Below are 27281 nucleotides of genomic sequence, written 5' to 3'. Positions count from 1 at the left end.
TAATAGAAACCACAAGAGTATTATCTTTATGTAACATATTCACTGTTGTGGGAAAATGTCTAAAAAGTAATCAACAGAAGGGAGTAACGTGATATAATGCCATGCCAATGATTCCAAGCAGACTGCTGACAGTCCTTGTGGCAGAACACGCAAACTTAACTGCTGGACTGTAGAAAGATCCAGTGCATGTTTCATGCAGAGTTCTTATTCCTGTGGCTCTCCCTCCCCCTCACAAAAGGCATGCCACATTAATAAGAGACAATGCTGACAAACGTAATGCAGGAGCTTCGTCCCAGAAATGACAACTTTAACACAGAAATACAATCTAATAATGTTACAACTGACAACAGATGTATCTTTTCGAAAAATAAATTCACGAATAGAGAAGGTAATTAATAATCTGCCAGCCAATGCACCAAAGCTTTGCCTGTTTGGAATAAGTCATTTGTTGATAGTTAAATAACTGTGTGTTGTGGCACAGCTTGTGCATCAAGATGTTATTTTCTTGTTATGTGATAACTACTTCCGTCACCTCCACAACTGACCGGTCAGTGCATGTCTGCCAGTCATGTGGAGGACATGAGTTCGATTTCCAGTATCTCAATTGGGAAGACTGGGATAGTGTGCAGCTGGTATTGTGGTATCAAATCAGGATCTATGGGCAGGAGAGAATTTATGTTGACCCCACACCCTCCATGATCCCACTGACACCGAATGACCTGACACAGGTGGAATGTGGAGTGGGTACAATGACAACAACTCCTTTGGATCAATATCACTCTTGGCTGATTTTACGTATCTGACACACACTTCTGACTCTTGCTGTCTCTCTTCCTAATTGGAGCAAGTAGTTTAGGCTACACTCATTTCAGTTTTGTCTGCTGAGTGCCAACTAAACAATCACATGATATATGCTTTGTTCAACAATCAGTGAAACAAGATTGGGAGGGACTATGTTTCTGTGTTGTCCAGTATAGTGTAGTGGTTAGAGCTACTACTAGATGTGATTAATTCTCATCTTCAGACAGTATTTATATTTGATCTTCATATGTTCTAGAAGATTCTGGCACCTTCTTGATAATATAACTATTTTTATCTCATTCTGGAAAATTAAATGTTATGTACAAATACTAGTGCTCTCTAGTCAAGAGACAATTTAGACCTGTGTCTGTTTTGTGTTGGGAACTTGTGTAATAGACCACTTTCAGTACCAAAATTTGTTATTACTGATGACTTAGCTCTCTGTTAACACTTTGTAGACCAAGCCCAAGTGTATGTTGGACCACAATTTTATGTTAAAAGAACTGCACCCAAGCACAGGTCGGTCTGCGATTTTCTTGACACGAGTCATCAGTTCCTTGAAAACTGGACTCACTGCATATAAGAACAATGTATGGAAGTCTTGCTACCTTTCCTTGACTGGTGCTGCATTCTGTTGTCAATTTCTTGAATCATTAGCGAATGTAACAGCTGCTGTTACAAATGGTTGATCCAGTAAGTTCACATTGATGTAATTTCATTTGTACACTCAGGTTTCGTAGTTTGATGTAGTTCTGCTGCAGATATCTCATGTTTGTTGTGAGAGCAAGTAATTCTGGAAGCTCAAGAGCAAGAAATTGCTCAGTAACTCAGTTCGCACTTTATTTTTCTTTTTTAAATACTTTCTGCTGTCATTATTTTAAATTTATAGCCTACCAAAGAACTAAAATAAATTGTGAATAAATCTTGAAGCTTGGTCTTTTTTAAGTACGTATTACTCTTGAAAATACATCAATCACTTATGTGCCAATAATGTTTTAGATAACGGCATAAATGGCCAGTTTCCTATGCCCAAAATTCTTCTAAGCGCCTTGTCTCCAACTCTTTCATCTAACAAGGGGAGGCCACAATGTTTGGAATGCGAATTTACTGCAAACTTTGTGCACTTGTAGTACTCATGAGGACAACAAAATGTGTAAGCAGTACCGCGTACTTCTCAAGCGTTATTGAGAAAATCGCAAGATAATTTTGGTCGTCAAATATACACTTGTGCATGGCTATTTTTACCATGAAGCGGCGGCAGCTGAGTGGTTAGTGTTCAAGCCTCATAATCGCTGGATCAAGCCCCGTTCATGAGTTTTTTTTATTTCATTTTCTTTTTATTTTCAACACAGTCATTTTCTTTACTATTTACATTACAATTGATATAATAGGAAAAATACATGTAATCTGATGAACTTTTATTAAATTTACAATGTTATTTGGCAGTCTAGAAATTTTTATTATCACAAATAATATAATATTCATAACTATAGGCTAGTAAACGACCAAAAACATAAAGTGATACTGAAAATGTACGATTGTCCACGATTTGAGAAATCCCTTATACCTGGAAGGAGCCCGAAACGACTTGTTATCTCCTAGTTTTGACCAGCACAGACAGCTTCTGAAAGATGTACAATTAATCGTCGCTTTCAACGAGAACAGGTTGCAGGATGGTATTTTTTGTAAAAACATGGAAAACATAAAGTTAAACGGCACCAGTTGCATTGAATAAAATCTATGTTTGCGCATACGCAAGGTCTTTAGAGGTTTTCCATGGAAAAACAAACCTCGGTAACATTTTCAAAAACCTCTCTTTCAGCCGATAATTTGGAAGGAAACCATGCATAGCACAGTATTTCCTTAAAAATCGATGCTGATAATTGGTCATGCAGTATCGAGTGTATTTTAATAGCATCTTCACGAGAAGCAATTTCTCGCTCTCTTTCGATTAAATACGAACAATTTTGAAGGCACAAACAAGCAAACATTTTCAGTATCTCTTTATGTGTTTGGTCATTTACTAGTTGATAGTTATGAACATTATACTATTTGTGGTAGTAAAACTTTGTTGACTGCCAAATAACATTGTAAATTTAATAAAAGTTCATCCAATTACACGTATTTTTCCCAATATATCAATTGTAATATAAATAGTAAAGAAAATGACTGTTGAGGGGGTGGGGGTGGGTGGGGGTGGGGGTTGGGGGGGGGGGTTGGGGGGGGGAATGACGAACGGGACTCGAATCCAGAAATTACGGGGCTTGGACGCTAACCACTCAGCTGCCGCCGCTTCATGGTAAAAATGGCCACGCACAGGTATATTTCTGACGACCAAAATTATCTAGCGATTTTCTCAATAACGCTTGAGAAGTACGCACTACTGCTTACACATTTTGTTGTCCTCATGGAGTACTACGAGTGTACGAAGTTTACAGCATATCCGCATTCCAAACATTGTGGCCTCCCTTGTAAGTTACATAGCTTGGTGGAAGCACCAGGTACTTCAGAACATAGACAATATTATGCTTTAAATTAAACTATGAAGAAGTCATCCTACACACAGCCAGGTGCCCAAAGAAAAGCTTTAGAAGTTATTCTACACATAGCCGAGAGCAGAAAGAGAAGCTGTATGTTGCTATTTACATCTGCATAGTTTAGTGTCTGCACAGGTGTGACAATGCCACTTCACTACATGGTTGGCACAGATATTTCATGAGTTGACAGTGGCACGGTGATAGCTGGGGAACAAAAGACCATGAGAGGGAGACTAACTCAACATCATAGTCAATCTACGGGAAGCACAGTGTCCAGATCCATGTAGGGACAAGTACTGGAAGAACTCAGTCCATGGTGGGAGCAGATGATATGCTAGTTGAGGTCTGCAGTGGTCAAACTCTGCAAGTAAGCACTGGCTCAACCAGCCTGTTGCGACCACAAGTACACACTTCCACCAGCGGGTCTGCCCGTACTGTGTGTCGTCCATGGCAGGTTTCCACACTGTCCTGCTGTGCTACCCATGCCAGCTTATCTGCCTCCACCATGATGTCCGCTGGTGGGAATACATACTCCCTATGAAAGGCCATATATGACCGAAATGCCCAGGCTTGGACCCCAACCTCTGGCGCAGAACAGAACAGGAGAGGCACCTGGAGAACCAGACAGTGGACAAACCACTAAAAGAGGCAGCACTGATGCCACTGGCCCCAAGAGAAGGTCACGGAGGCTGCGGCCATTGGGGGGGGGGGGGGGGTTTCACTGGCTCCACAATGGCAGGGGTAGCTGCGGGCTTCACTGGGGGCTACTGCTGAAGCAGGTAGCTCCAAGTGGCAGCCCTCACCCAGAACAAGGTCGTGTCCCACCCCGCCACCCAACAGACGGCAGCGGTGACATCACAATGGGATGTGGGTGCTTGGCGGGTCATCTGCTCCCTTCCAGCATCCACCACAAACAACTGCCAACCTCTGTGGCCCACCAGAACACCTGGCAGCCACCAACGCCAGTAGCTGGACGAGGCCCAAATGGAAGTATCAGGTAGAAAACACAGCAGACTATGATGGTCCATGGCATGCGACTCAGGATGTAGCAATTCCAGAAGACCCATAGCTGGCACCCATGCAAAAGTTCTGCCGGACTGCATCTGCTGACTGGTGTTGCTCAGTATGTAGCCAGAAAGCTTGACAATGTGTCATCACGAGGGCGTCTTCATCTGGATCTCAGATGTACACACGAAGAACTCGAATTCAGAGTTAGAAGTCTCGTCACAATAGTCAGATGGTGGATACTACTGTGACTGCAAATGTCCTCAAACTTCTGTGACAAATTTCCGACTGTTATATGACAGCAGTGTCGAGGGAGATCCATCAACAACAAAAATAACCTGACAATGTGAGAGCCATGGCAACTGACAGCGTGGACGACAGTTTGGCTACATGTGGGAAATTAGACAATGCATCAATCACCAATAAGCACATGCTGCCCAAAAAGGAGCTGGTAAAATCGACAAGCACCCTGTCCTAAGGATGCTCTGGGACTGCCAAGGAGAAAACAGGTGCAGCAGTGCAGTCTGATTCTGTCCACAAGCCCCACACAAGAATGTACCATATGTTCAATGTACTGATTGATCACTGGCCAGTACAAGTGACACTGTGTCAGTGCTTTCATATGAGCCATACTCCAGTGGAATATACACAGCAACTGGAGTATGTGACAATGCAATGCCATGGGAGCGGGCACGTGGCAGCATTTTCCTCCTTCACTAGTACAGTAACACCCTGAACAACACTAAGCCAATCACATAGGAGGCATAATGTACACCCCACACCTGATCCGCACTCAAAGAGATGCATTCCATCGAAGACAACCAGATTGCCAGAACAATACTCTGCAAAACTCTGTCAGGAGCTGAGGCAGTTGCAGCTTCCAATGCTGTCAACAGAAAGTCCAACTGGGGCAGCTGCACGCCATTATGCGATGAGAACACAAGAGCCTCCTGCCAATCAAATTCTGGATCAGACTCTATTGTTAGCTGACAGAATATCAGCACTGGCATGCTGCATGGTTGAGGTGTTACAAACCTCATAACAATAATTACTGAAAGAGAGGACCCACCGATGCAACTGGTGAGCAGTCATACCCGGCAGTTTGGATTGAGGGCCAAGTAATGAAACAAACAACTTGTGGTTGGTGTTGAGGTGGAACATCAGCCCCATACAAGAAGACATGGAACTTTTCAACCCTGAATATAATAACGAGTTAATAATTCTGCTGCACACTGGAAAGCGTCTTTGATGCATAAACTATGGGCTGTTCTATGCTGTCCATGGGCTGTTCTATGCTGTCCAGATTCCAATGGGGCAGGACGGCACCAAAGCCATACAGGAAATGTATCACTGGGCAGGGTTAAAGAATTAACCATTGTGAAGGAATCCAGACAGGGAACAGAGCAAAAACAATGCTGAGAGACTGAAAAGTCTGTTGACAATCCGCAAACCAGACAAACTCAATGTCCTTTGGGCAAAGCTGGCTACAAGGCTCACAGACGTACGGAGCCTGGGGAATGAAATGAGCACAATATAAAACCTTACCAAAAATGACTGGACCTCCTTCAGGTTCTCGGGTGCCGATAGGTTGACAATGACCTTGATATGGTCATCCATGGGGATGAGACCATCTTTACTAAGCAAATGACCCCAAAAAATGCACCTTCAGAGAGAAAAAACTGCACTTCTCCAGCTTGGAACTCAGGCAAATTCTCCAAGAGGTGTTGGAAAAGTAACTGAAGATTTCATATGGGCTCCTTTTGATGTCATCAAAGTAACCAATGCAACAGGGAATGTCGTTAATAAACTGCTCAAAATCCCATTGGTAAATTCCCGGTGCAGACATGATACCAAAAACACGGGATTAACTACTAAAGCCCAAATGGGGTGTTGAGGACCAGGAAAGTCCAAGAAACTGCATCCAACCGCAACTGAAGGTAAAAATCATGCAAGTCTATGTGGGAAAAAACTGTCCCCCTAACAATTTTGCTAACAAATCTGCCTGCTGTGGAATGGGATATGAATCTGCGACACATTATGCTTTGGCCATCTGTCTAAAATTGCTGCAAAGACACATGGCACCACTGAGCTTTTGTATCATCATCAAGAGTTGGCCCAGAGATTCAACAAAATGGAAGAAATGACAACCTGATCCTGTCAAAACTCCAATTTAGCCTTTTCTCTGTTGAGCATGGCAAAGGGAATGGTCTGGAGGTGACTAAATTAGGGTACCACTAAGGGCTTAAGGGAAACACATGCATCGAAATTTTCTGCTCCGCCCAGCGTATTCTCAAACAACAGGCTGTATGGTTGCATTAAGGAGTCAAAAATCACAAAAAAGTAATGGATTGTGACATTAGAAGCACTTCATTAATGATCTGGAAGACAATAACATATTTCATAACAGTGGTGGATTGACCACTAACAAGTTAAGTTGCTGTTCCATATTCTTGTAATGCGCGGAGACGGAATCTTGTCCTCACAAGGGAAAGTGCTGGTTACTAAAAGACAACCTGATGGAGCGGCTCCTGCAAATCCACACACACCATGACCCTATATGTATCAAGTTAATTAGACTGACTGTCACTCCCATGCCTAACTGAAATTTAATCAGCCGCCCATCCACTATCAACGTATGCAAAATACACTGGGGCAACATGCGCAGGGCATCAGAATCAGCCCCAGATTCCAGTTAAAAAAGCAGGGCATCTGATGACCGAGTCAAGGCCTGTCGACTGTCACAAACAGTTGCCATATGACCCATCTGCCGGCATACACCACAAACATAATCTCCATGTGGGGGCAGTCGAAGTGAACTTGCAACAAATGAAAATCAGGGGTGGACTGTTGGCTCACCCAATGAGTGGAAGGAGAATGACGAGAAGGACCCGAAAAACACTGCTGGCGGGAATGACGATGCTGCAAGTGGTGCAAACCTGTTGGACACGGCATGGGCGAGGACAGGCAGTGCCATGATCCAATGCGCTGGAATTGTCAATGGCAGCAACATACTGTGAGTTAGCAGCAGGTAAGGCTGCCTGGGATATCCCTCAAAACAACGGGCCCTTATTACCATACACATCCAACTGTGGCATGTGCAAATTACCAGAAAGGAAGTCCCTTGCCACCAGCACAAGCTCCTGCAATTCCGCAATTTGGGCAATGTTGGCTACAGAAGGATCAGATGAAGTCAACGTCCTAGCCTGAACCTCGCAATCAAGAGCTAACCTGACAATCACATGCTGAATTAGTAAGTCTGCGTAAGAGGTAGCACAATTGGGACACTCAAAACAACACTTGCACGAGAGGCCCTGCAAACTGGCGATCTAGATCGCATGTGATGCCAGTTGAACTGCAAGTGCACCACCACCATACGGATTTGATGGTCAAAATACTGTATAAGCAATCGACAAAGCTCATCAAAGGGAAGTTTCTTGGGGTCAGCACAGTGCTTCAAGTTTTTGACAGCTTCGTATAAACTTGTGCTGTTGGACAATAGCACGGTGGCCTTATCAACTAGATTGATGATATGCCACATCTGGCAGTGCAACAAGAACTGGTGCAGATAATTCTCTCACCATTCTGTTGACTTACTGAAACCAGCAAACAGTGTTGGAGCTGATGTTGGAAATGGAAAACTGGTGCTGGGCCCCACTGGCAAGCAAGGAATGAAGCAAATCCACATTCTGAGTTATCAATGTCTGCATCTGCTCCTGTTGCTGCTCCTTCAGTAGGCCCAACTGTTTTTGCCAGCACTGCAGAAATGCCAGGTCTATGGTAGCCCAAGTAAATACGAAAATGGAAACGAAAGTATAGGGGAGCTTCACAAGCATAAGAATGTCCTTCATCGCCAGAGATCCATGAGGGGGAAACAAACACACCATTCAAGTTGACCTACATGAAGCAGTGTCCAAAGCCACATAGAGATGAGCATGGGAAGAGTGGGCAACTGGTGGTAATGGCTAAGCACTCGGCATAATCCATGGCACAATACACAAGGTGAGGTCTGCGTTGGTCAAACTCTTGAGTAAGCACTAGCCCACGTGGCCTACTGTCGTCCACAGGTAAACACCTCCAACTGCAAGTCTGCTCACTGTGTCATGTGCGCCCTCACATGGCAGGTTTCCAGATTAACCTGCTGTGCTATCACTGCCAGCTTGTCTGCCTCCATCTTGATGTCTGTTGGTGGGGACACTAAATTTACTAAAATGCTGGTGAACCAGTTGCACATTTTACATCTATCTGTGTTACTGGGAGGCTTTTATAAGAAGTTTTAATGAGGAAGGAGGAATGCCAGGGTAGTTCATGCAGTTGTGCCACTGTGCCAGGGTGGCGTACTGGTTAGCACATCTGCCTAGTGAGCAGGAACCAACAAGCTCAATTAATGGGAGAAATTTCAGGTGCAAATTCAGAAAGCTTTTGGTGATCAGTCAGAACGACCAACCACATCATAATGAAACCATTGTCAAATAACAGCCAAACTTACCAGAAGCCCATGGGCAACTTGTATGATCATCAGTCTCAACACCACAGAAAACTGGGAAATGGAACGGAAAACAATTTTCTACTGTAAATATCCTGAGCATGTCACAGGTTGCTGCCGAGAAAAGGTAAGCGTGCCTACCTGTATTACAGTGCATGATGTCCACCATCAAATCAATACCACCCACGCAGGCAGCTGCAGATAAACACAGCTAATGTGCAAAACAAAGTTCATCACAGAATCTTGATCAAGAGCTTTTTCCAATGTGCCACTGTTGTTGCCAGTTGCCCATTTGATGTTTCTGTTGACTGCCTAGATATCAAAATCAGGACAAGTAAACTTTATGACTACCTATAGCAGAGGACGTTAATGACAAAAACCTTACATACAGGGTGATTCACAAAGATATGCAAATATTTTAATATGTTATTCTACAAGTAAAACTAAAGAAAAAAGTTCACATAAACATAGGTCTGCAAATGTTTAGTTATGGGTTTATGGCTCATGAAAGATTTTGCCTGAAATCTAGCAACTTCACTATATGAAACCATCGCAAAACTGTACAAGGTTAAAGTAAAGCATGATTTCCATTTATTTTGTTGTTACTGGTCTGGTGAATCTAATAAGACATGTCCCAGATGTGGAACTGCAGAAGTTTTCCAGAACATCCAGAGAAGGAAAGATTATTATACAAATAAATTTGTTTACTTTCCATTACGAAAGTAGAAACATTTATTTCACTGTTGGCAACTGTTATTGTTTTGTTCCAGTCATTTCCTAATCTTGAAATGAGTAAGTTTTCTGTATTTTTCAGCGAAAGAACATAATAACAACAGTGTATTAAGTGAAACAAGACAGTAACTGTTGTATTCTGTAGATTATTTATGTAATAGGGATGTCTTTCAAATTTACGACAGAGAAATACGCCGATATGGAGTTTATTTATGGCAAATGTGATGGTAATGCTACAGCTGCAGTAAACGAATATCGTATATGTTATCCAACTTGGAGGATTATGAATGCATGAACTATTAATGGAGTATTTCGAATGTTCCGGGAGACAGGTTCTCTGCCTAGCATTCATAATCATTACGAGCACTCGATATGTAACGACAACAATAAAATAAATGGATATCGTGCTTTACTTTAGCCTCATACAGTTTGCATTCGCTTCATATTAGCGAAGTTGCTAAATTTCAGGCAAAATCTTTTATTAGCCGTAACTCCGTAACCAAACATTTGCGGACCTATGTTTGTATGAACTTTTTTCTTTAGTTTTGCTTGTAGAATAACATATTAAAATATTTGCATATCTTCGAGAATCACCCTGTATACAACAGTTGTCAAGATGTTGGAAAGAAGACTGTGCCGTGCTGAACATTTGAACGGAAAGTATGTTCAGTGAGCAAGGACCTATGTTAATCACTGATACAGTTCAGCCTTTTGAATCTACCGTTCTTCCGGAATATAGTCACAACGTAGCTAATGGAACTTCTTGCAGGCATCACAAGCCATCTCTGACCTAGCAGCCAGAGTTCCTAATTGAACCCGTTGTTTCAACAAGTTTTTTAAACAATGATTACTCTGCGTGGTTGCTCAGTATCACTCAGTGCCGTCCACAAAACGAGTTCCTACTGTAGTACTGCATCCTAGTACTCGGACTGAAAATTATTAGTCTTTAGCAAAAGTAAGTAGAAGTAGCATGGAAGAACCTTAGAGCGTTGCATTAACAGCTGGGGGAGGGGGGTGGAGGGGAGAGGCGGGGGGGGAGGGGGGGGGGGGTGAGTTGCAGCTAGTGTGGCGAAATGTGGATCTCAATAACAGACATACCAGTGGATTGCATAGCAAGGCTAGCTGAGATCAGCAGTAAACAGTGCCACACAATAGTAACTGTATAGCAAGTGGGGCAGCATCATCACACCAGGGTGAGTCTCTCGTTTTGGTAACGAGACTAGGTGCCACGTTTTAGTGAAACAAATGGGCAACAGAAGCATATAAATAAGGCAGGGAGTACTTCTCATGACCAGAACCCAGCAGTACCACCACTGTGGTGTCACCGCCAGACACCACACTTGCTAGGTGGTAGCTTAAATCAGCCGCGGTCCAATTAGTACATGTCGGACCCGCGTGTCGCCACTGTGTGATCGCAGACCTAGCGCCACCACAAGGCAGGTCTCGAGATACGGACGAGCACTCGCCCCAGTTGTACGACGACATTGCTAGCGACAATATGGACGAGGCCTTCCTCTCATTTGCCGAGACACAGTTAGAATAGCCTTCTGCTAAGTCCATGGCTACGACCTAGCAAGGCGCCAATTGTAACAGTGCATGTATCTTACGAGTCGCATTTGTATAGTCAAGAGAGATGTATCACAAGTCCCAGACATTAAAGTTAAGTATAAAGCAGCTACGTACTTTTCTTGCTACCATTCAATAGTTATCCTGTTCCAGACTTGACGCCCGTCGGCGTGTGTGTACGCGTGCCTTTCTTTCGGCTACTACCGTGTGGCGTAACAGTCTTGTTACGTCACTACAGATTGGCGACGAGGCAACGGAAAGGGTTTTGTTCTCTCTAATTGCTTAAATTTATTTGTGTCATGGCTTCGCCAGATGTACTGTCCGAATTTTATCGCTTGCAGAATCAGCAGACGCAGGCGTTATTGGATGCCCTTGGACAGCTCGTCCAGGGTCAACGTGCCATTCAAACCGATGCGGCGGCCGCCGCTTCATCGCTACCGCAGCCACAACATGCTGTTGCACCTCAATTCCAACCCTTTGATGAAACCCACGAGACTTGGCAAGAGTGGTCCCGTCAATTCGCCTTCCATCTTGCCGCCTACAGAATTCAAGGTAATGAGCGGCAGCTGTTTTTGCTTTCTTGTGTCGGTGTGTCCACCTACCGTGTGATAGTGAAATTGTTTCCCCGACGCGACGTAGCAACTCTGTCCTACGAGGAAATTTTGTCTGCTTTAGATGCCTATTTCAAAGAAACAGTTAATGTGGTTGCAAAACGGTATACGTTTTTTCGTACAAAACGTACGGCCGGTCAAACTAATAGGGAGTGGGTAGCAACATTGCAAGGACTTACTAGGGACTGTGCCTTTGACTGTGACTGTGGCCTTTCTTATTCAGATACAATGGTGCGTGATGCAATTGCACAGAACGTTTCTGATGTTCGCATACGGGAGCACATTTTGAAACTAGTTAATCCCTCCCTTCAACAAGTGATAGACATATTGGATAGACAAGACACACTTGACTGTGCTCAGGAATATTTTGAAACTTCGCCAGCAGTGTGTAACATTAACCGGCCCGCCGGGCGAGCTGTGCGGCCCGGTCAACTGCCCTCGCGCAAACAAACGCAGCTGCCGCCGCGCTCTAAACCAGGTGTGCCGCGCCAGCCCACAAATGCAGTGAAATCATGCCCGCGGTGTGCTACTAGACATTTGCGTGACCATTGCCCGTCACGCCAAGCTATTTGCTTTTTCTGCAATAGGAAAGGACATGTTCAAAGTGTTTGCCAGAAAAAGCTCAGATCAGACAATCACAACCATTCCAGGCCCTTTGCTTCGCGCCGGTCTCGAACCAAGGACACTCAGGCTCGTGGACCTTCGCCCATGGACATTCATGTCGTTAATTCCACTTCGTCCAGTGACACTTTCTCTAACAGTGACTGTGTTCGTCCCACAAAAACTGTGCGTCGCCGTCGCCGGAAATCACGTCAATTAGCAAGTGATTCTGTCCCAGTGTCTATTCACATTGCACAAAACAGTCGCTCTTGTCGTCAGCAGGACAATAAACTTTTTGTGGACTTAGACTTTGAAGGCAAAGTGATACCATTCCAGCTCGATACAGGAGCTGCAGTTTCATTGCTCAATCACGACACGTACAAACAACTGGGCGCACCTCCGTTGCGTGCCGCAAATGTTCAGTTAAAAAGTTATTCCGGACAGACAATTCCTGTGTTAGGACAGTGCAGCCTTCTTGCAACATACAGGGGACAAACAAAACTTGTGTCATTTTACGTTCTTCGTTCTTCTACTGCAGTGAACTTGTTTGGTTTAGATTTATTTCAGTTGTTTAACATGTCTATTGTAAATCAGGTCCTATCAGTGAATCAAACTGTGCCTTCAGACAGTGTTTCTCGTCTGTGTGACGAATTTGCAGACATTTTTGCACCGGGCTTAGGTTGCGCTAAAAACTATGAAGCACATTTGGAACTGAAAGTAAACGCGCAACCGAAATTTTTCAGAGCGCGCAATGTTCCCCACGCATTGCGTGATGAGGTCGCACGAACATTGAACTATATAGAATCACAAGGTGTAAGTGAATGTGCGCAATGCCTCTTCCATTTCAGCTCTGCTTCCTCGCTTACGCCGTACAGGTGTTCCGTTTCTCTGGACGACGGAATGCGAACGCGCCTTTCGCCAGTTGATATCGGCGTTGCTTTCTAATACTTGCCTCACGCCTTTCGATCCCCGGAAACCCCTTTTGTTGATGGTAGATGCATCGGATTTCAGGATCGGTGCCGTGCTTGCGCACAAAGTTGGCTCGCATGATCGCCCTATTGCCTTTGCGTCAAAATTGCTCTCGTCTGCGCAACGACATTACTCACAGATAGAGAAAGAAGCTTTGGCTCTCGTGTTTGGTATTACTAAGTTCCATGATTTCTTGTATGGTCGTCACTTTACCATCATCACAGACCACAAACCTTTGACATCGCTTTTTCATCCGAACAAGCCTGTACCTCCACGTACAGCGCAGAAATTCATTCGCTGGTCTATTTTTCTCTCGCAGTACCGCTACGATATCTCGTATCGGTCCACTGCTCAGCACGGAAACGCCGATGCGTTGTCCCGTTTGCCTGTTGCTGAGGATAGAGCATTCGATTCTTCCGAACTTGCTTGCATGTTCATTGATTCGGAAACCGATGAAGTGGTCGAATCATTTCCGATTGATTTTCGTCGTGTAGCTACCGCCACAGCTGCTGACCCTGTCCTTGCTACTGTTTTGCGTTTTGTTGCTACGCAATGGCCTTTGTCAAAGTCTCGGATCGAGGATCCGTTGGTTCGCAGATTTTTTGCTCACAAGGAGAGCCTTTTTGTTCGACGTGGTGTTTTGTTGTTGCGTTCTGATAATGATCAGTCCCGAGTCGTGGTCCCACGTTCGTTATAGTCCTCTGTCTTACGGCTTCTTCACCAAGGACATTGGGGTATAGTGCGAACGAAACAACTTGCTCGTCAGCACTGTACTTGGTTCGGAATCGATGCTGCGATTACGAATATGTGTTCTTCTTGCATGGCGTGTGCCGAACAACAATCCGCACCGCCGCGGAAAGTCTTTGCATGGCCGAAAGCCACTTCCCCTTGGCAACGCTTGCACATTGATTTTGCTGGTCCATTCTGGAATGCTCGATGGTTGGTTCTGGTCGACGCCTTCAGTAATTTTCCTTTTGTTGTCCGGATGTCTTCCACGACGTCATCTGCCACCATCCAAGCGTTGTCTGCTATCTTTTGCATTGAAGGTCTTCCGCAGACTATTGTTTCCGACAATGGCCCACAATTCATGTCCGCAGAATTTCAGTCATTCTGCCAGGCCAATGGTATTCAACATCTGACATCCGCGCCGTTTTCGCCTCAGTCAAACGGTGCCGCTGAACGATTGGTCCGGACTTTCAAGTCACAGATGTTGAAATTGAAAGAGTCGCATTCTCGGGAGGACGCATTGTTGCTCTTTTTGTCCTCGTATCGCTCTCAGCCCCGAGATGGTCGCTCGCCGGCTGAGTTGCTCCACGGTCGTCCTCATCGCACCTTGATGTCTTTGCTGCATCCGCCGCATCAGGTTCCTGTGCAGCGGCAGACTCCTGCTTTTGCTCCAGGCGACGTTGTATTTTATCGAAACTATCGAGGTTCACGGCGTTGGCTCGCAGGGCGCATTCTTCGCTGCCTCGGCCGCGCGATGTATTTGGTTTTGGGGGCCTCTGGTGAGGTGCGTCGGCATCTCAATCAGCTGCGCCTCTGTCGTCGCACGGGTTCTGCCGCTCCCCGTCTGCTTTCAGCGACGGTGCCGTCCGGTCAGCGCCCTGGGGACCCATCTAGTGGCTCGCCTCATCCCCAGGTGTTACCGACGATGCCTTCCATTTTGCCCCATGGCGACGCGCCGTCGCAGCCGCCGCAGCAGCCACCGCTGCCTGTTCTCCCGCCGGCGCAGCCGCCGATACTCTGGCCGGCGCCGCCCGCATTCGACGCTTCGTTGCAGCCGCCAAGCGCCTCCCAGGGTCACGTGCCGCCGATCGCTTCCCGTGACCAGCTGTCCTCCGCCATGGAACTCTTGCCCGCTCCGGACCACATGACGTCATCGCGCGTCGGCTACCCCGACGCAATGGAGGTCGACCCTTCGGCCCCTCTTGTCTCTTTACGGGCGCATACACCGCATGTTGACGTGCACCCTGGACTAGGTTTTCAGGCGTTTCCTAGCTCCCCTCGGACCGAATGGCCGGGTGCGGGTGGCACAGCCTCGCCTGTTGTTAGGCTCCCCACCTCATCGCATACGTCAACATGGGGTCCTCCCCACGGCGGGCGGAAGCATTATCTTACGACCGTTCGCCGATTTGCGGGGGAGGAATGTGGTGTCACCGCCAGACACCACACTTGCTAGGTGGTAGCTTAAATCGGCCGCGGTCCAATTAGTACATGTCGGACCCGCGTGTCGCCACTGTGTGATCGCAGACCTAGCGCCACCACAAGGCAGGTCTCGAGATACGGACGAGCACTCGCCCCAGTTGTACGACGACATTGCTAGCGACAATATGGACGAGGCCTTCCTCTCATTTGCCGAGAGACAGTTAGAATAGCCTTCTGCTAAGTCCATGGCTACGACCTAGCAAGGCGCCAATTGTAACAGTGCATGTATCTTACGAGTCGCATTTGTATAGTCAAGAGAGATGTATCACAAGTCCCAGACATTAAAGTTAAGTATAAAGCAGCTACGTACTTTTCTTGCTACCATTCAATAGTTATCCTGTTCCAGACTTGACACCCGTCGGCGTGTGTGTACGCGTGCCTTTCTTTCGGCTACTACCGTGTGGGGTAACAGTCTTGTTACGTCACTACAACCACCACCAAGATTCCTGTCTGATGTTGGACAGCAATATGACTGGGCTCCACCAGCTACAGCCATGGGTTCGTGACTGGGCTGTGCCTGCGATCTACCCAAAGTCCTTCAAGGGACTTTGTGTCACCATTTTTCTGTCAATGCCTAGTGGAACTTGGTGCCACAGTACCAGCCGCCAGCCGACTTCTGTCTGAGGGCAGTGGGTTGAGCCTCGCACACAGCGAACTAGGCACACTGCCACCGAGAGGCCGTCTACTGAGTGGGACAACATTGCAGTGCAACATGATGTGCCACTGATGCCAATGGCCATGGCTTACACAGGCTGCCAGCCTCAGTAATATGATGCACCAGCTCAGCGGCACAGGCTGAAGCCGCCACCATTCAATCATCCCCAGCAAGGGTCAATGGGAAGAGGTGTGCCTGCCTCACTATGCCATGTATCAAAATCATTAAAAAGTTCTTTGCAACTGTTAATAGTGTTTGCCCATGGACCACCTTGTCTCTTTAACTGTCCCTCTAACGGTTCACTATCAACACCAGACAATTACATAAACTGTGAAGCTATTGCTGACTGTATAAAGATAATCGGTTTAATGAGGGCTTCCATGATTGGATGACTTTGCTGCTGGTAAACCTCTCAGGGGGTAAGGTAGTGGTCAACAAAATTCTTTTGTTCCTAACATTTTGAGTTGGCTGGCCTAACTTTTATGAAAATCAACATGATTGAGTGCTGGTTCCTGTACACCAATTTTGACACACCTTTGAACTCCAGGTGGAAAAGCACAAAATGATGATCCAAGATGAAACTGTAATTAAGTTTGTTAAGACCAAACAAGTTTCACTTTATTCTAAAGAATCTTCAATGGTCACTGTAATAATATAGTTTTTTTCTCTCATGATTTTGTTTTCTAGGATCATGAACAATTCACAAGCTTTAATTTACTAACACAAACAGTATTAATTCCTGTTCCATAAAATTTCGGGCATGCAGCCACATAAATTAAGCTTCCTCTTCTAATATTTTGGCTGAATACCATCCAGCCATCTTCAGAGAGAGCCAAGGTGACTAAGGTTCCAGCACTCGCTCCATCCTCAAGCGAGGTGTAAAAGGATGCTGAATGGTATTCCGCCAAAATATTACAAGAAGCAGCTGGATTTATGTGGCTGCATGCCCGAAATTTTATGGAACGTTCTTTACGCTGCAAAAACATAAAGATGCACATCAGTAAGTTTCCTTTAATTTACGTCTATGGTCACTAACTTTTTGTTAACAGATTACCGGTTTCGGTCTATAATGACCATCATCAGATCTGTTTTATAAAAACAAAGTCCTAATGTCTTGCAGTCATAGTGGCATTGTCAAATGTTAAATGCAGAATCAGCACCAGCATCATCAAATACATATAAATAGCATCATATGCACGAGTCATGTCAGTGCCACTGACTAGAATACCAAAGCAATAATTCCACACAGAAATGTGTAAAGGACGGGGTTCACACTGGCATGTACCAAAAATGTGGCATTTACCAGTTCCAATGTACTAGCTGTGATGCTCTGTACACTCCAGCTCATCATCAAAGAATTTCTCCCAGAAACTAGCAAAGCTATCATTTTCTTTTGTGTGTGCCTGGCAATGACTCAATACTTCTGCTATGTGACAAATAATTCAATTTTTTTTTGTCTACAGAAAGAGATCACTGTCAACTGTGTGTTAAATTATCATGGACAAGATAATTTTCAAAATATAATTATATTATCTTGTTAAAATCCTTCTGAGTGTACATCTCCTGCCACATTAACCTGTAAAGTACTGAAAATACTAATCTAACTGAGATTCTGGCTGTGTCCAAGTAGCCATCCTCGGAGTATAGAGTTAATTTTAATCTGTTGTGTTGATGTTTCAGTATACGATGTTTTTCCAACTGTATTACAACTCCATCAACAGCAGTTTATGCTCTGGGAGAGGATGCTGCAATACAGCCAAAATGTCAGTTACCCCAACAGTACTTTAGTATTTATATACTTTATATCTTTTACTACTTGATAGGACAGCAAAACCCAAAATGATTAATAAAAGATGTACACCAATTGTAGACACACATATATTGGTAAACATCTTGTAAAAATGGTTGTGTGATATCTAATTCAACATCACCACTATAGCACAAAAAATACAAGACATTTTGAAGTACCATATAGATAATGCTTAAAATGTATTATTTCGAAACAAATTTGTTTACTTACATCTAATTCTATTTCAAGTTTATTAATTTCATCAGTTCCATTATTCAGCTTTTCCAGTTCAATCTAGAAAGGGAGCAGAAAAAAGGAAATTATCAATTACATAAGAATTCACTCATGGTAACATGCCCACATTTCTTTATAACATACGTATTTGCATACACTGCAAAATTACAATTACTATATATGGAATAACACATTCTAAATCTTGTTGGAATGTAAACTCCTCCTTTAACGGTTATACATGACTGAACATTATGCTCATGGCAATAGGCCATCTTCAGAACACAATGTATTGTTAATTAATTTTTATTGTTATATTATAAGCTAAAACCCCCACAACAACAGTAACCAGTTGTCTCCCCACCACCACAAATGCTGTTACCTAGTTTTGTTTACATAACTTTCTCTTACCTGCAATTTTATTTTTATGTTTAGAGTGCTAACCTCCACTAATATGAGTTTAAACTGACAGCTGTGTTATTGTGGTCAATTTATTACACTGGTGCTTGAGTTCTGAGGAAATGAACTCAATGCATTACGTATTCCCTCTGTCAGTTACACTGAATTTCCTAAATCATACACAAACTGGGTGAAACATACATATCTTCTTATTATCCTATCACTTTCCAACATATTTTGCCTTTTCTTCTAACTTTCAAACTTTAATCATACAATTTTTGGTCACTACAGCTAGTTTTTCAGGACCAGAAGCATAAGAAGTTTGTATTACAGCAGTAATAGAAAACCTGTAGGTCCATCACCACTAGCCTTCCCATTTTTACTGATAATGTGACTATCAGGTCTGGGAGAAGTTGTAATGGAATATGTGACAATAGGCTTATTTTGCAACTCAACTCATTTCCCACATTCAAGTCCCGCAAAAGTGAGGGACGGCACGCATCACAGATTTCAAGACAAGGATATAACATTATTCACTGGGGCTGCAGCAGTGATGTTAATGTGTTTTGTCAAGCATGTTGATACATATACTATGAGAAGTTAGTTACAGAACAACACAGACTGATGAATTAATTAACTGTTCAAGAAAGTAAATTAATCTTTCGGAAGATACGGATCTGGTTATTAATATGTTTTAAAACTTAAAAAACATGAACGAAAATGAAGGCATAATCACAAAAATGCAAAAACATTTACAAGCTAATTTCTTCCCTCATAATGTGTGCAGGTTTATTGATCATGGAACATAACTTGCAGATAAGTGGTGTGGTGTTGACCTACCACAGAAATGGGGTCATTCCATGGTAACTCATGTTACAAAGTGATGTTTGTATTATAAGTTTTGGACAATTAACAGAAGGAAATACTTCTATCAAATATTTTTTATACCTCAAAACATACTTCATACAGAATGCTCTATAAACCTATAGCACAATAATTGTTACATTACTATATTTATAAAACCAAATCTTATAATTATTCTTGGTAAGTCATGTTACATTTGCAAGAAATAGCTTTTGCTTATGATAAAGAAAATACAAAGTCCGCTCTGTTTTATGTGAACATTTCTTGTAAGTTTTCCACACAATTCCAGAAGCTCTTGTAAGTACTTCAACAAAGATCCAAACATTTAATCTTACAACATATGGCAACTCATGTTACATTGTAACAGATCACAGTCAAACTTGAAATAACCACGGGAATTAACAACACTTGGAGTGTTCACTTTTCTGACAAGCTTGTCATTAGTATAGTATATCTCATTTTTAATTTCAGGCCACTTCCAAAACTTCCTGTCTTTCTTCATAACATCAACTTTAAACTCACCACTTTCAATTTTCGTAACATACCAGAAAAATATGAATTGTCATATTTTACCACCACCCAGTCATCTACTTGTATATCTAGTGATTTTTCTGTTCTGTTGGTGTCTTCCTCTGAAGCTGATGAAGTGGTGTGTCCTACAACTTCATTATTATAGTTCCAAGTCATGAATTTTTGAAATGTTCAAGAAAGGCTTGCAGTTCTTGATTAAAGTTGAGAGATGTAGTATTTTGCTTCTTTGGCTGAAGTCTTCACCCGTAAGAACTGCTGTCGCATTAGAAGAAGAATTCAATAATGCTTTTCTAAAATCGGTTGCATTGTTTACAACACATTTCCTACTTTTCACATGAGACCAAACGGCATTTGACAGCCACAATTCCATCCACTGGCCCCCTCCATGACAAGTTGCAAAGTGCTTCCATGTAATTCTTTTGGTATGACTCTTACTTAGAACTTTTTTAGCCTCTACAATACATCTGTTTTTAAACTGGGAAGCAGGACTATCTGATCAGATTGTAACTTCTCTAATATTTTTTGGTAGTTCTTCAAGAAGTCTATCAACATAGGGGATGACAGTGTTTCTTGTGAGGGGAATATTAACAGATATCAAAATGTAGGGGTGAGAAGTACCTGAATGCCAAACATGGCAGTAAAAATACCAACTTCATTCTGCTGCCAATGTGCACTTTGAATTTCATCTTGACTTGTAAAATTTTCAGAAAAATTGATTTGCATCATGGCAGTAAGCATCACAGAAGGCAGTGATTCCTTATCACTCTGATAGTTCTTTGATTGTTCTCTTAAAGTAGCAGTGCTCTAAAAATTTAGGTCCCATGGTAAAAATATGATCAACAAGACCTTGTAATTAACCTTCTTCCTCTACTTTCAAAATTCTGCCACACTTACCATTTCACACTGTAATCTTATACACTAGTACATAAATCAGGAAATTTAACTGCCAATAAATCTTTACATTTCATGCACTTTCCCAACCGACAATCGGCTATAGACTCTGCACATTGAAAAAATTCTGGCCAGTTACTGGTGTACTTAGGTATTTGAGGTACTATGCAATGAAGAGAGTTAATAGCACAGATGAAATTCTCGCGATATCTGCAGACACACATGTTGTGTGGAAGTTCATTGGCAAGCATGACATGTTTGGGTCTTAATTCTGCGAATTTACTTTTACCAATTACTTTGCCATTTTCGTCACAAAACATTGCATGGGCTTCTTTCAAAGAAAACATCAAGTGTCGTACTTGCAACTTACTCTTACCTTTCTCATCTTTTGGTCACAACTTCTTTGCGTCCAGGGGCCTGTCTGCTAATGTCATCCCTTTCATAGAATTTGCTTCACTGCACTTATTATTTCATTACTTATTCTTTTGTTTAGAGATTATTTCTACTTCTAATGGTGCAACAAATGTATGATACAACCTTCTAACAATACATTTTTGTTTTCTGGATAATGCTGGAAGTACACGTTTCACTTCTGATATGGGTTTTCCCAATGAAGCACTATTTTTATATGGTGTAGAGGCAGAACTACTTGGTGTAGCTGAAAATGCTTCCTTTAGCTGGTTCCTGTACTTCGCAAATCTTTCTCTAACATTCTGTTTCCTGTTTCTTGTTCTCTTTAACTTAAAACATTTTTCCTGTTCCTGGTTCTTTTTCCTGAATTTTTTCATAGTTTCCTTGTGTTTGATTTTATACTCTTCATATCTGCCTTCACTGTTCAATTTCTGCTTTCTTCTTATCTTTTCAGCTGCACTTAAAAGGCACTCTGCAAAAATTCCAAATTGTTTTAAAGTTGAAATAGTTATTCCCTATGGGATTTTATGTGGCACATGGAGATAAATATACATTAAATATGTTGAAATATATTGTTAGTTATGGTGTGTGTAATTCAAACCAATCTGATTGTTCAAAATTATAAGTAATCCTAAAAAAAATTATGGTAACTAACGTCAGATAAATAAAGGTGACTCATGTTACGTGAATTAAATATCCTATACCAGGAGAAGTCTTCCAGGTCGAAATTTATTTGAGACACGAAATTATCAGGTACACTTGTGTGAAGGACAGCATGGCATATAAGTTTCTATACTTTAATGTATTTTGTGAAAATCTTAAAAAAAATGGCATTTGGTAACTCATGGTACACATTTTGGGTTTCGTTATATAATTGTTTTTGTATTTATCATGCTTAAATTGTTTGCTCTAAATATATACCAAAAAAGTCATGCACTCTAAAGTGATATATAAACCATAAAGAATTATTATAATTTTCATGATTTTTTTCTTACCATAAAATTGATCAAATGACATGTTCCACATCATAACGGCTACCGTACCGTGCGATTGATCAATGGAACACGCAACCAACTAACTAACTAACTCTTCTGCATGAAGAAACTAAACAATATAGTCTTCAAAACAATGGCTCCCACGAGTAAACAACAGGTTTTGGGGGGGAAAATCAATCTTTGACAACAAAATTGAACGGCCAACCTACATATGTAATAGGGGAAAAACTCCAACAGAAAAATTAAATTTTAGATAATGATTACTCGTTTATATGGAATGACCCAAAGGATTATCCGACACCACAACATGAAATTATTTTCAAATACATACACAGAAGATTTAACTCTTTAAAGCTTTATTTCTGCAAGTTTTCCCTGTTCTAAACTATGGAAGAGACTAAATGCACAACCAGCACTTCTCACTATTATTATCTGGCGAGATAGATGTTTCTAATAATAACTTGGTATTATGTCAAAGTACTGTGCTAGACCAAGAAATTGATACTGCTGAAATATGTTGCTTTTTACTAATGCAAGTTAAAAATGAAACAATTTCCGAAAGCAGATAACATGCAAAATTACAGGAACCCTGGAGGCAAACAGTGCCACTATACTGAGGAACACCATCATTCACCCCGCCTCTCTCTCACACAAAAAAATACCTCACATTATCTTGATTAATTAAACAGACCACAATGTAAAAAAAATGTAACGATTATTATCATACGCTAAAGAATATTAGCACACAGACGTAATACGGATGATAAACAGTTCTAACAAACTTTGTTCTACGGGTAAAATGTATTTAAGTTAACACGATTAATTCTGCCAAGCTGCCACAGGCCGCAAAAACTATGCTTCATTCATTGTGTACGAAAGTAAATGACACACCTGTATTCGCGGATCCAGTTCTGCATCTCCACTGTCATCAGGAACATGGCAGGGTCGTTCCATGACCTACAACGAGCGCCTCTGCTATTTCTATACTCAGCCATATGAATGATTCGTCTCCCAATTATCTAATCAGTAGAATTCCATGCTTAACGAATGCTTCCGCATTCTGACAAGTGTGTGACGTATATAAATTGCATTAATCACTCAAAACAATAGAGGTATTGTTACTCTAATGTCATTAATCACTTCGCTGTCAGAGATACTACTTTCAAGTTTCTATAGATTCTATTTACAAAGAGCGCAGACAATTTCGCAGATGCCTTTGGCTATGTGCATTCTATAAATTATCTATGGTCTAGCCTTAACTGTTTTGGGATAGTATAAATTTTATTTACAGCACATGAAGAAAAAGATATTGTGAACTCTTCGTTAAGAATTTCCTCGCCAAAAAAACAGTCGCGTCTTGGGAGGAATTTCTAGTAGTTTTAAGAGGCCAGAGGCGCCAGACCTGGATGAAGACTTCAGGGCATGGGCATGACGCGCGGTAGTAGGAAGGCGTGGGGACTTCTTAAAAAACTATCAAATGATCCAACTAAGGGAAACCCGCACGTAACGTAAAACCTAACCACTTTTTATTAAATGGCAAAGCTGACCGAAAAAATATAGCACCTAGGTCTAGCCTGAAAGTAAACATGGAAAGGAAAATAACGATTAAGATTTATAATTTTCTGTGGAAGAAAGAAAAGAGGCCATAAGTGATTTGAAAACAGGAAAAGCTGCTGAACTTGCCAATATCAGGATTGAAATAATTAAAAATCTGTCCGAGAATACCATAAAGTGGTTACTGAACCTTTTTCATTGCTGCTGATGGCCTGCAAAAATTCCCAGAATGTGAAGCCACACCAAGGTCATCGCAATTCTTAAACATATGAAGGACCCAAATAACTCAAAGAATTATCGACCAATATCGTCGTCACTTTCCGCTACTGACACTTTTGGAAAGGTTAACAATGAACAGAATATGTGGATATATTGACAGTCCTTTAAATGACTGGGTCTCAACCTCACTCAATTTACTGGTGACGGTTTTGAGAGGATGCTCCCAACAGGTGTAGTGTTCATTGACCTAACTGTAGCACTCTATACTGTAAACTTGAAAACCCTCATCTCTTCAGTACCTCAACGGCAAACAGTGACAGACTAGTAGAAATTCTTAGGACACTGCTGTTTAATAGAAGATTCCTCGCCGAATTCTAACGAAAGAGAAGCTGATGTAGAAATCAGAAAAACGGGTTGCCACAAGGTAGTGCGCCGTCACCATTGCTATTTAACATACATACCATTGACAAACCTGTCAGCGGAAGAACCAAACCTTTTATTTATGGAGATGATAGAGCAACTGCATACCAACCATAATTTTGTAATGAAATTGAAAATGGCCTGGGTGAAGGCTTCACAACATTCACAAACTACTACAGATGTAATCACTTAAAACCAAATTCCAGTAAAACACAAGTGCGTTTTTCACCTGAACACCTGGGAGGCAGGGAAGGAGCTTAATACCATATGGAACAGTACATACCTGAACAACTATCCCCATCCATCCATCCTATCTCGGCCTCACTCTCGAAGGAACTTCAACATATTAGAAATATATTGAGAAAACAAAAGCTAAAATACAAATACTTAATGGCATACAGAACAAACTGACATTTGAAAGTGTGGCGCTAACTCGAACATACTCCTTTCCACAGTACTCGCTGTTCGGTCGCTGAGTATGGATGTTAAGTTCGTGAAATATATGATCACATTAGTAAAACAGAATCGATCCCAAACGATATCTGCAGGAAGATAACTGGCTTCCTGAGATCTATTAGAGTGGATCATTTATATTCATGATCGAGTATTGCCCGACCAAATGTTAAAGATCATCCCTGAGCTTGAAGGAAGGAACAAACAGATGAATGACCAGCTCCACCCACTACACAACCATCAACCCATGCCCAAAAGGCTTAAATCTAGACAAAATTTCATATGTTCAGTGCAACTAATGGAAAATTGCATAAAATCATTATTGCAAGAAGAATACCCAGAAGCCCTTTCATAGATGGAGCTCCACACCAGGGTTCCCACCTAGGCTGACAACGCTGGAAAACGTTGAACTGACTTTGCACAGGCACAGAGCGATCCAAACAACTTATGAAAAAGTGGCTCTACACAGACAATGACAAGTGTGAGTGCGAATATGAAGAGAACCCCCTGAAATATATCAAGACAGCTGTAGCTTACACTGACTGGGTGAGCGAATTATATCTTACATTTTTATTATGTAGTTCTGTATTTGACTAGTATGTTTTTATATAAACATATCTATTTTGCATTTTAAATTACATACATGGCTTTTTTCAGTTTCTATATGTCATATGACATACACATAAATAAATAAACATACAAAATCAGTAAAGCGTACATACTAACAGGTTTTTCAGCAAAATGCAGTGTTAAAATAACTATATGCATGTCATTTTTCTGTAGACAGTAATAAGTGAAATATCAGCTTGGTTTTAACGCCTTGTTAATGTGAAAGGAGAGAGTGATTATGGTACTGGAGAAAAAAATGGCTACTACCGTTTTTCAACTATGTGACTGTGTGAATCATGACATTTATTTACTTATTGCTTATGTAGCTTGACCAGATTAAGGCTTCAACACCTTCTCTGATCCAACCAGGAGAAATACATAACAAAGGCACTACAAAAAAATCCACAAAATAATAATAATAACAGTAATCATAATTGATAATAGACACTAACAGTAATTGAGATTAATAATAACAATGATAACAGTATCAAGGGCATTAAGAAGGATATAGTTTAGTTTAGCACATCTGAATCCATGTTTCGTATTATAGAGGTAGAAGGAATAGAGAAAGAGGAGACGACTTATATGACAGTGACAGTGGATATTAGGAAAGGACAGAATTAAAATAAAGAACTCTACCAAGATGAGGGAGGGAAAAGTTGTGGGAGAGTGGGGGATTGATGAGAGCGACTGCTGACTAGTATATGGGAGAGATGGTTATGTGATAGAAGGTGGGCCATTAACTGTCTTTGGAAGTTTGGAAGCAATTTAATTTCTCTAATATATTGAAGAAAATTGTTCCAAAGTCATGTACCTGATACAGAAAAGATTTAGAGAAGATGGCAGTATTACATGATGGTAACAAGAGAATTTTGCTTTGTTGAGAATGAGTATTTCTGCTGTGCTGTTCAGATAGTAGTGTAAGAGTTGAAGATATAAAAGAGGGAATACAATGACTGAGAAGATAATAGAGCAAACATAGAGTATGACAGTTTCTACACATGTTGGCATATAGGTATGATAACTGTTCTTGGGTAGGAGTGATATGGTTGTAATAGCATATGTCACAAATGTATCACACACAAAAAATCATCTCCATTTCTAGCCTGTATGAGCTTTTGTATGAAAGTCCTTGGAGAATGACATCCTATTAGTGAAGAATTTTTGTAATGAGCGAAGTGACACTGACACTTTCTTGCAAACTGCAGTTGGGTGTTCAGTCCCATCTAAGTGGTGGTCCACAATTATCCCCAAGCTCCTTACAGAAGAAGAGAAGGTTACTTCTGTGCTGTTTAGAATTAAGGATGGAAGAAATTCTCTGAACTACATGGTAATAAGTGTTTTGTGAGCGACTAAGAATGCTTGCATTTTAGATGGGTTAAGTTCCAAACCTCTTATGTTCTGCGCCCACTCAGCTAATGCAAGTAAATGAGAGTTTATGCACTGGATGGCAATGGTTATTGGACTTTCAGTTAGATATAGCTAAAGTTTGTCAGTGCATAGTTGATTTTTGCAGTGGGACGGTATAGTTGACACATCACTAACACACAATGAGAAAAGTATTGCGAGCAGTATTGATCCTCATGTGACTCCTGATTCTACATCCCTCTGCTCTTAATTTTAGTTCCAATCCTTACACACTGTTGGTGGGATGTTAGGTACGAGTGGAAACACTATATAGCACTCGAAGAAAAAAATTTGGCTTTGAGTTTCGCAATTAGAATAGCAATGTCAACATGTTGAAAGTTTTC

The 27281-nt window shown here is 41.8% G+C and overlaps 1 protein-coding gene across 1 annotated transcript in view; it reads right to left on the bottom strand.

The window, feature by feature from the left end:
* The window catches only part of LOC126473749 (SH3 domain-binding protein 5 homolog), a 93479-nt gene extending 70057 nt beyond the window's left edge, over window positions 1-23422 (bottom strand). Inside the window, exons 1-2 of the mRNA XM_050100999.1 lie at window positions 23167-23422; window positions 18185-18247 (exon numbers count right to left, since the gene is read on the bottom strand). Of these exons, the coding sequence (XP_049956956.1) occupies window positions 18185-18247; window positions 23167-23229 (126 nt within the window). The 5' untranslated portion in view covers window positions 23230-23422. The remainder of the gene's footprint in view (window positions 1-18184; window positions 18248-23166) is intronic.
* Between the last annotated feature and the right edge of the window lie 3859 nt (window positions 23423-27281).

The sequence above is a fragment of the Schistocerca serialis genome, chromosome 4 (assembly GCF_023864345.2).
Source record: "Schistocerca serialis cubense isolate TAMUIC-IGC-003099 chromosome 4, iqSchSeri2.2, whole genome shotgun sequence".
NCBI lineage: Eukaryota > Metazoa > Arthropoda > Insecta > Orthoptera > Acrididae > Schistocerca > Schistocerca serialis.
Note: the sequence above shows the minus strand (reverse complement) of the source record. Positions and strands in the feature narration are given on the sequence as shown.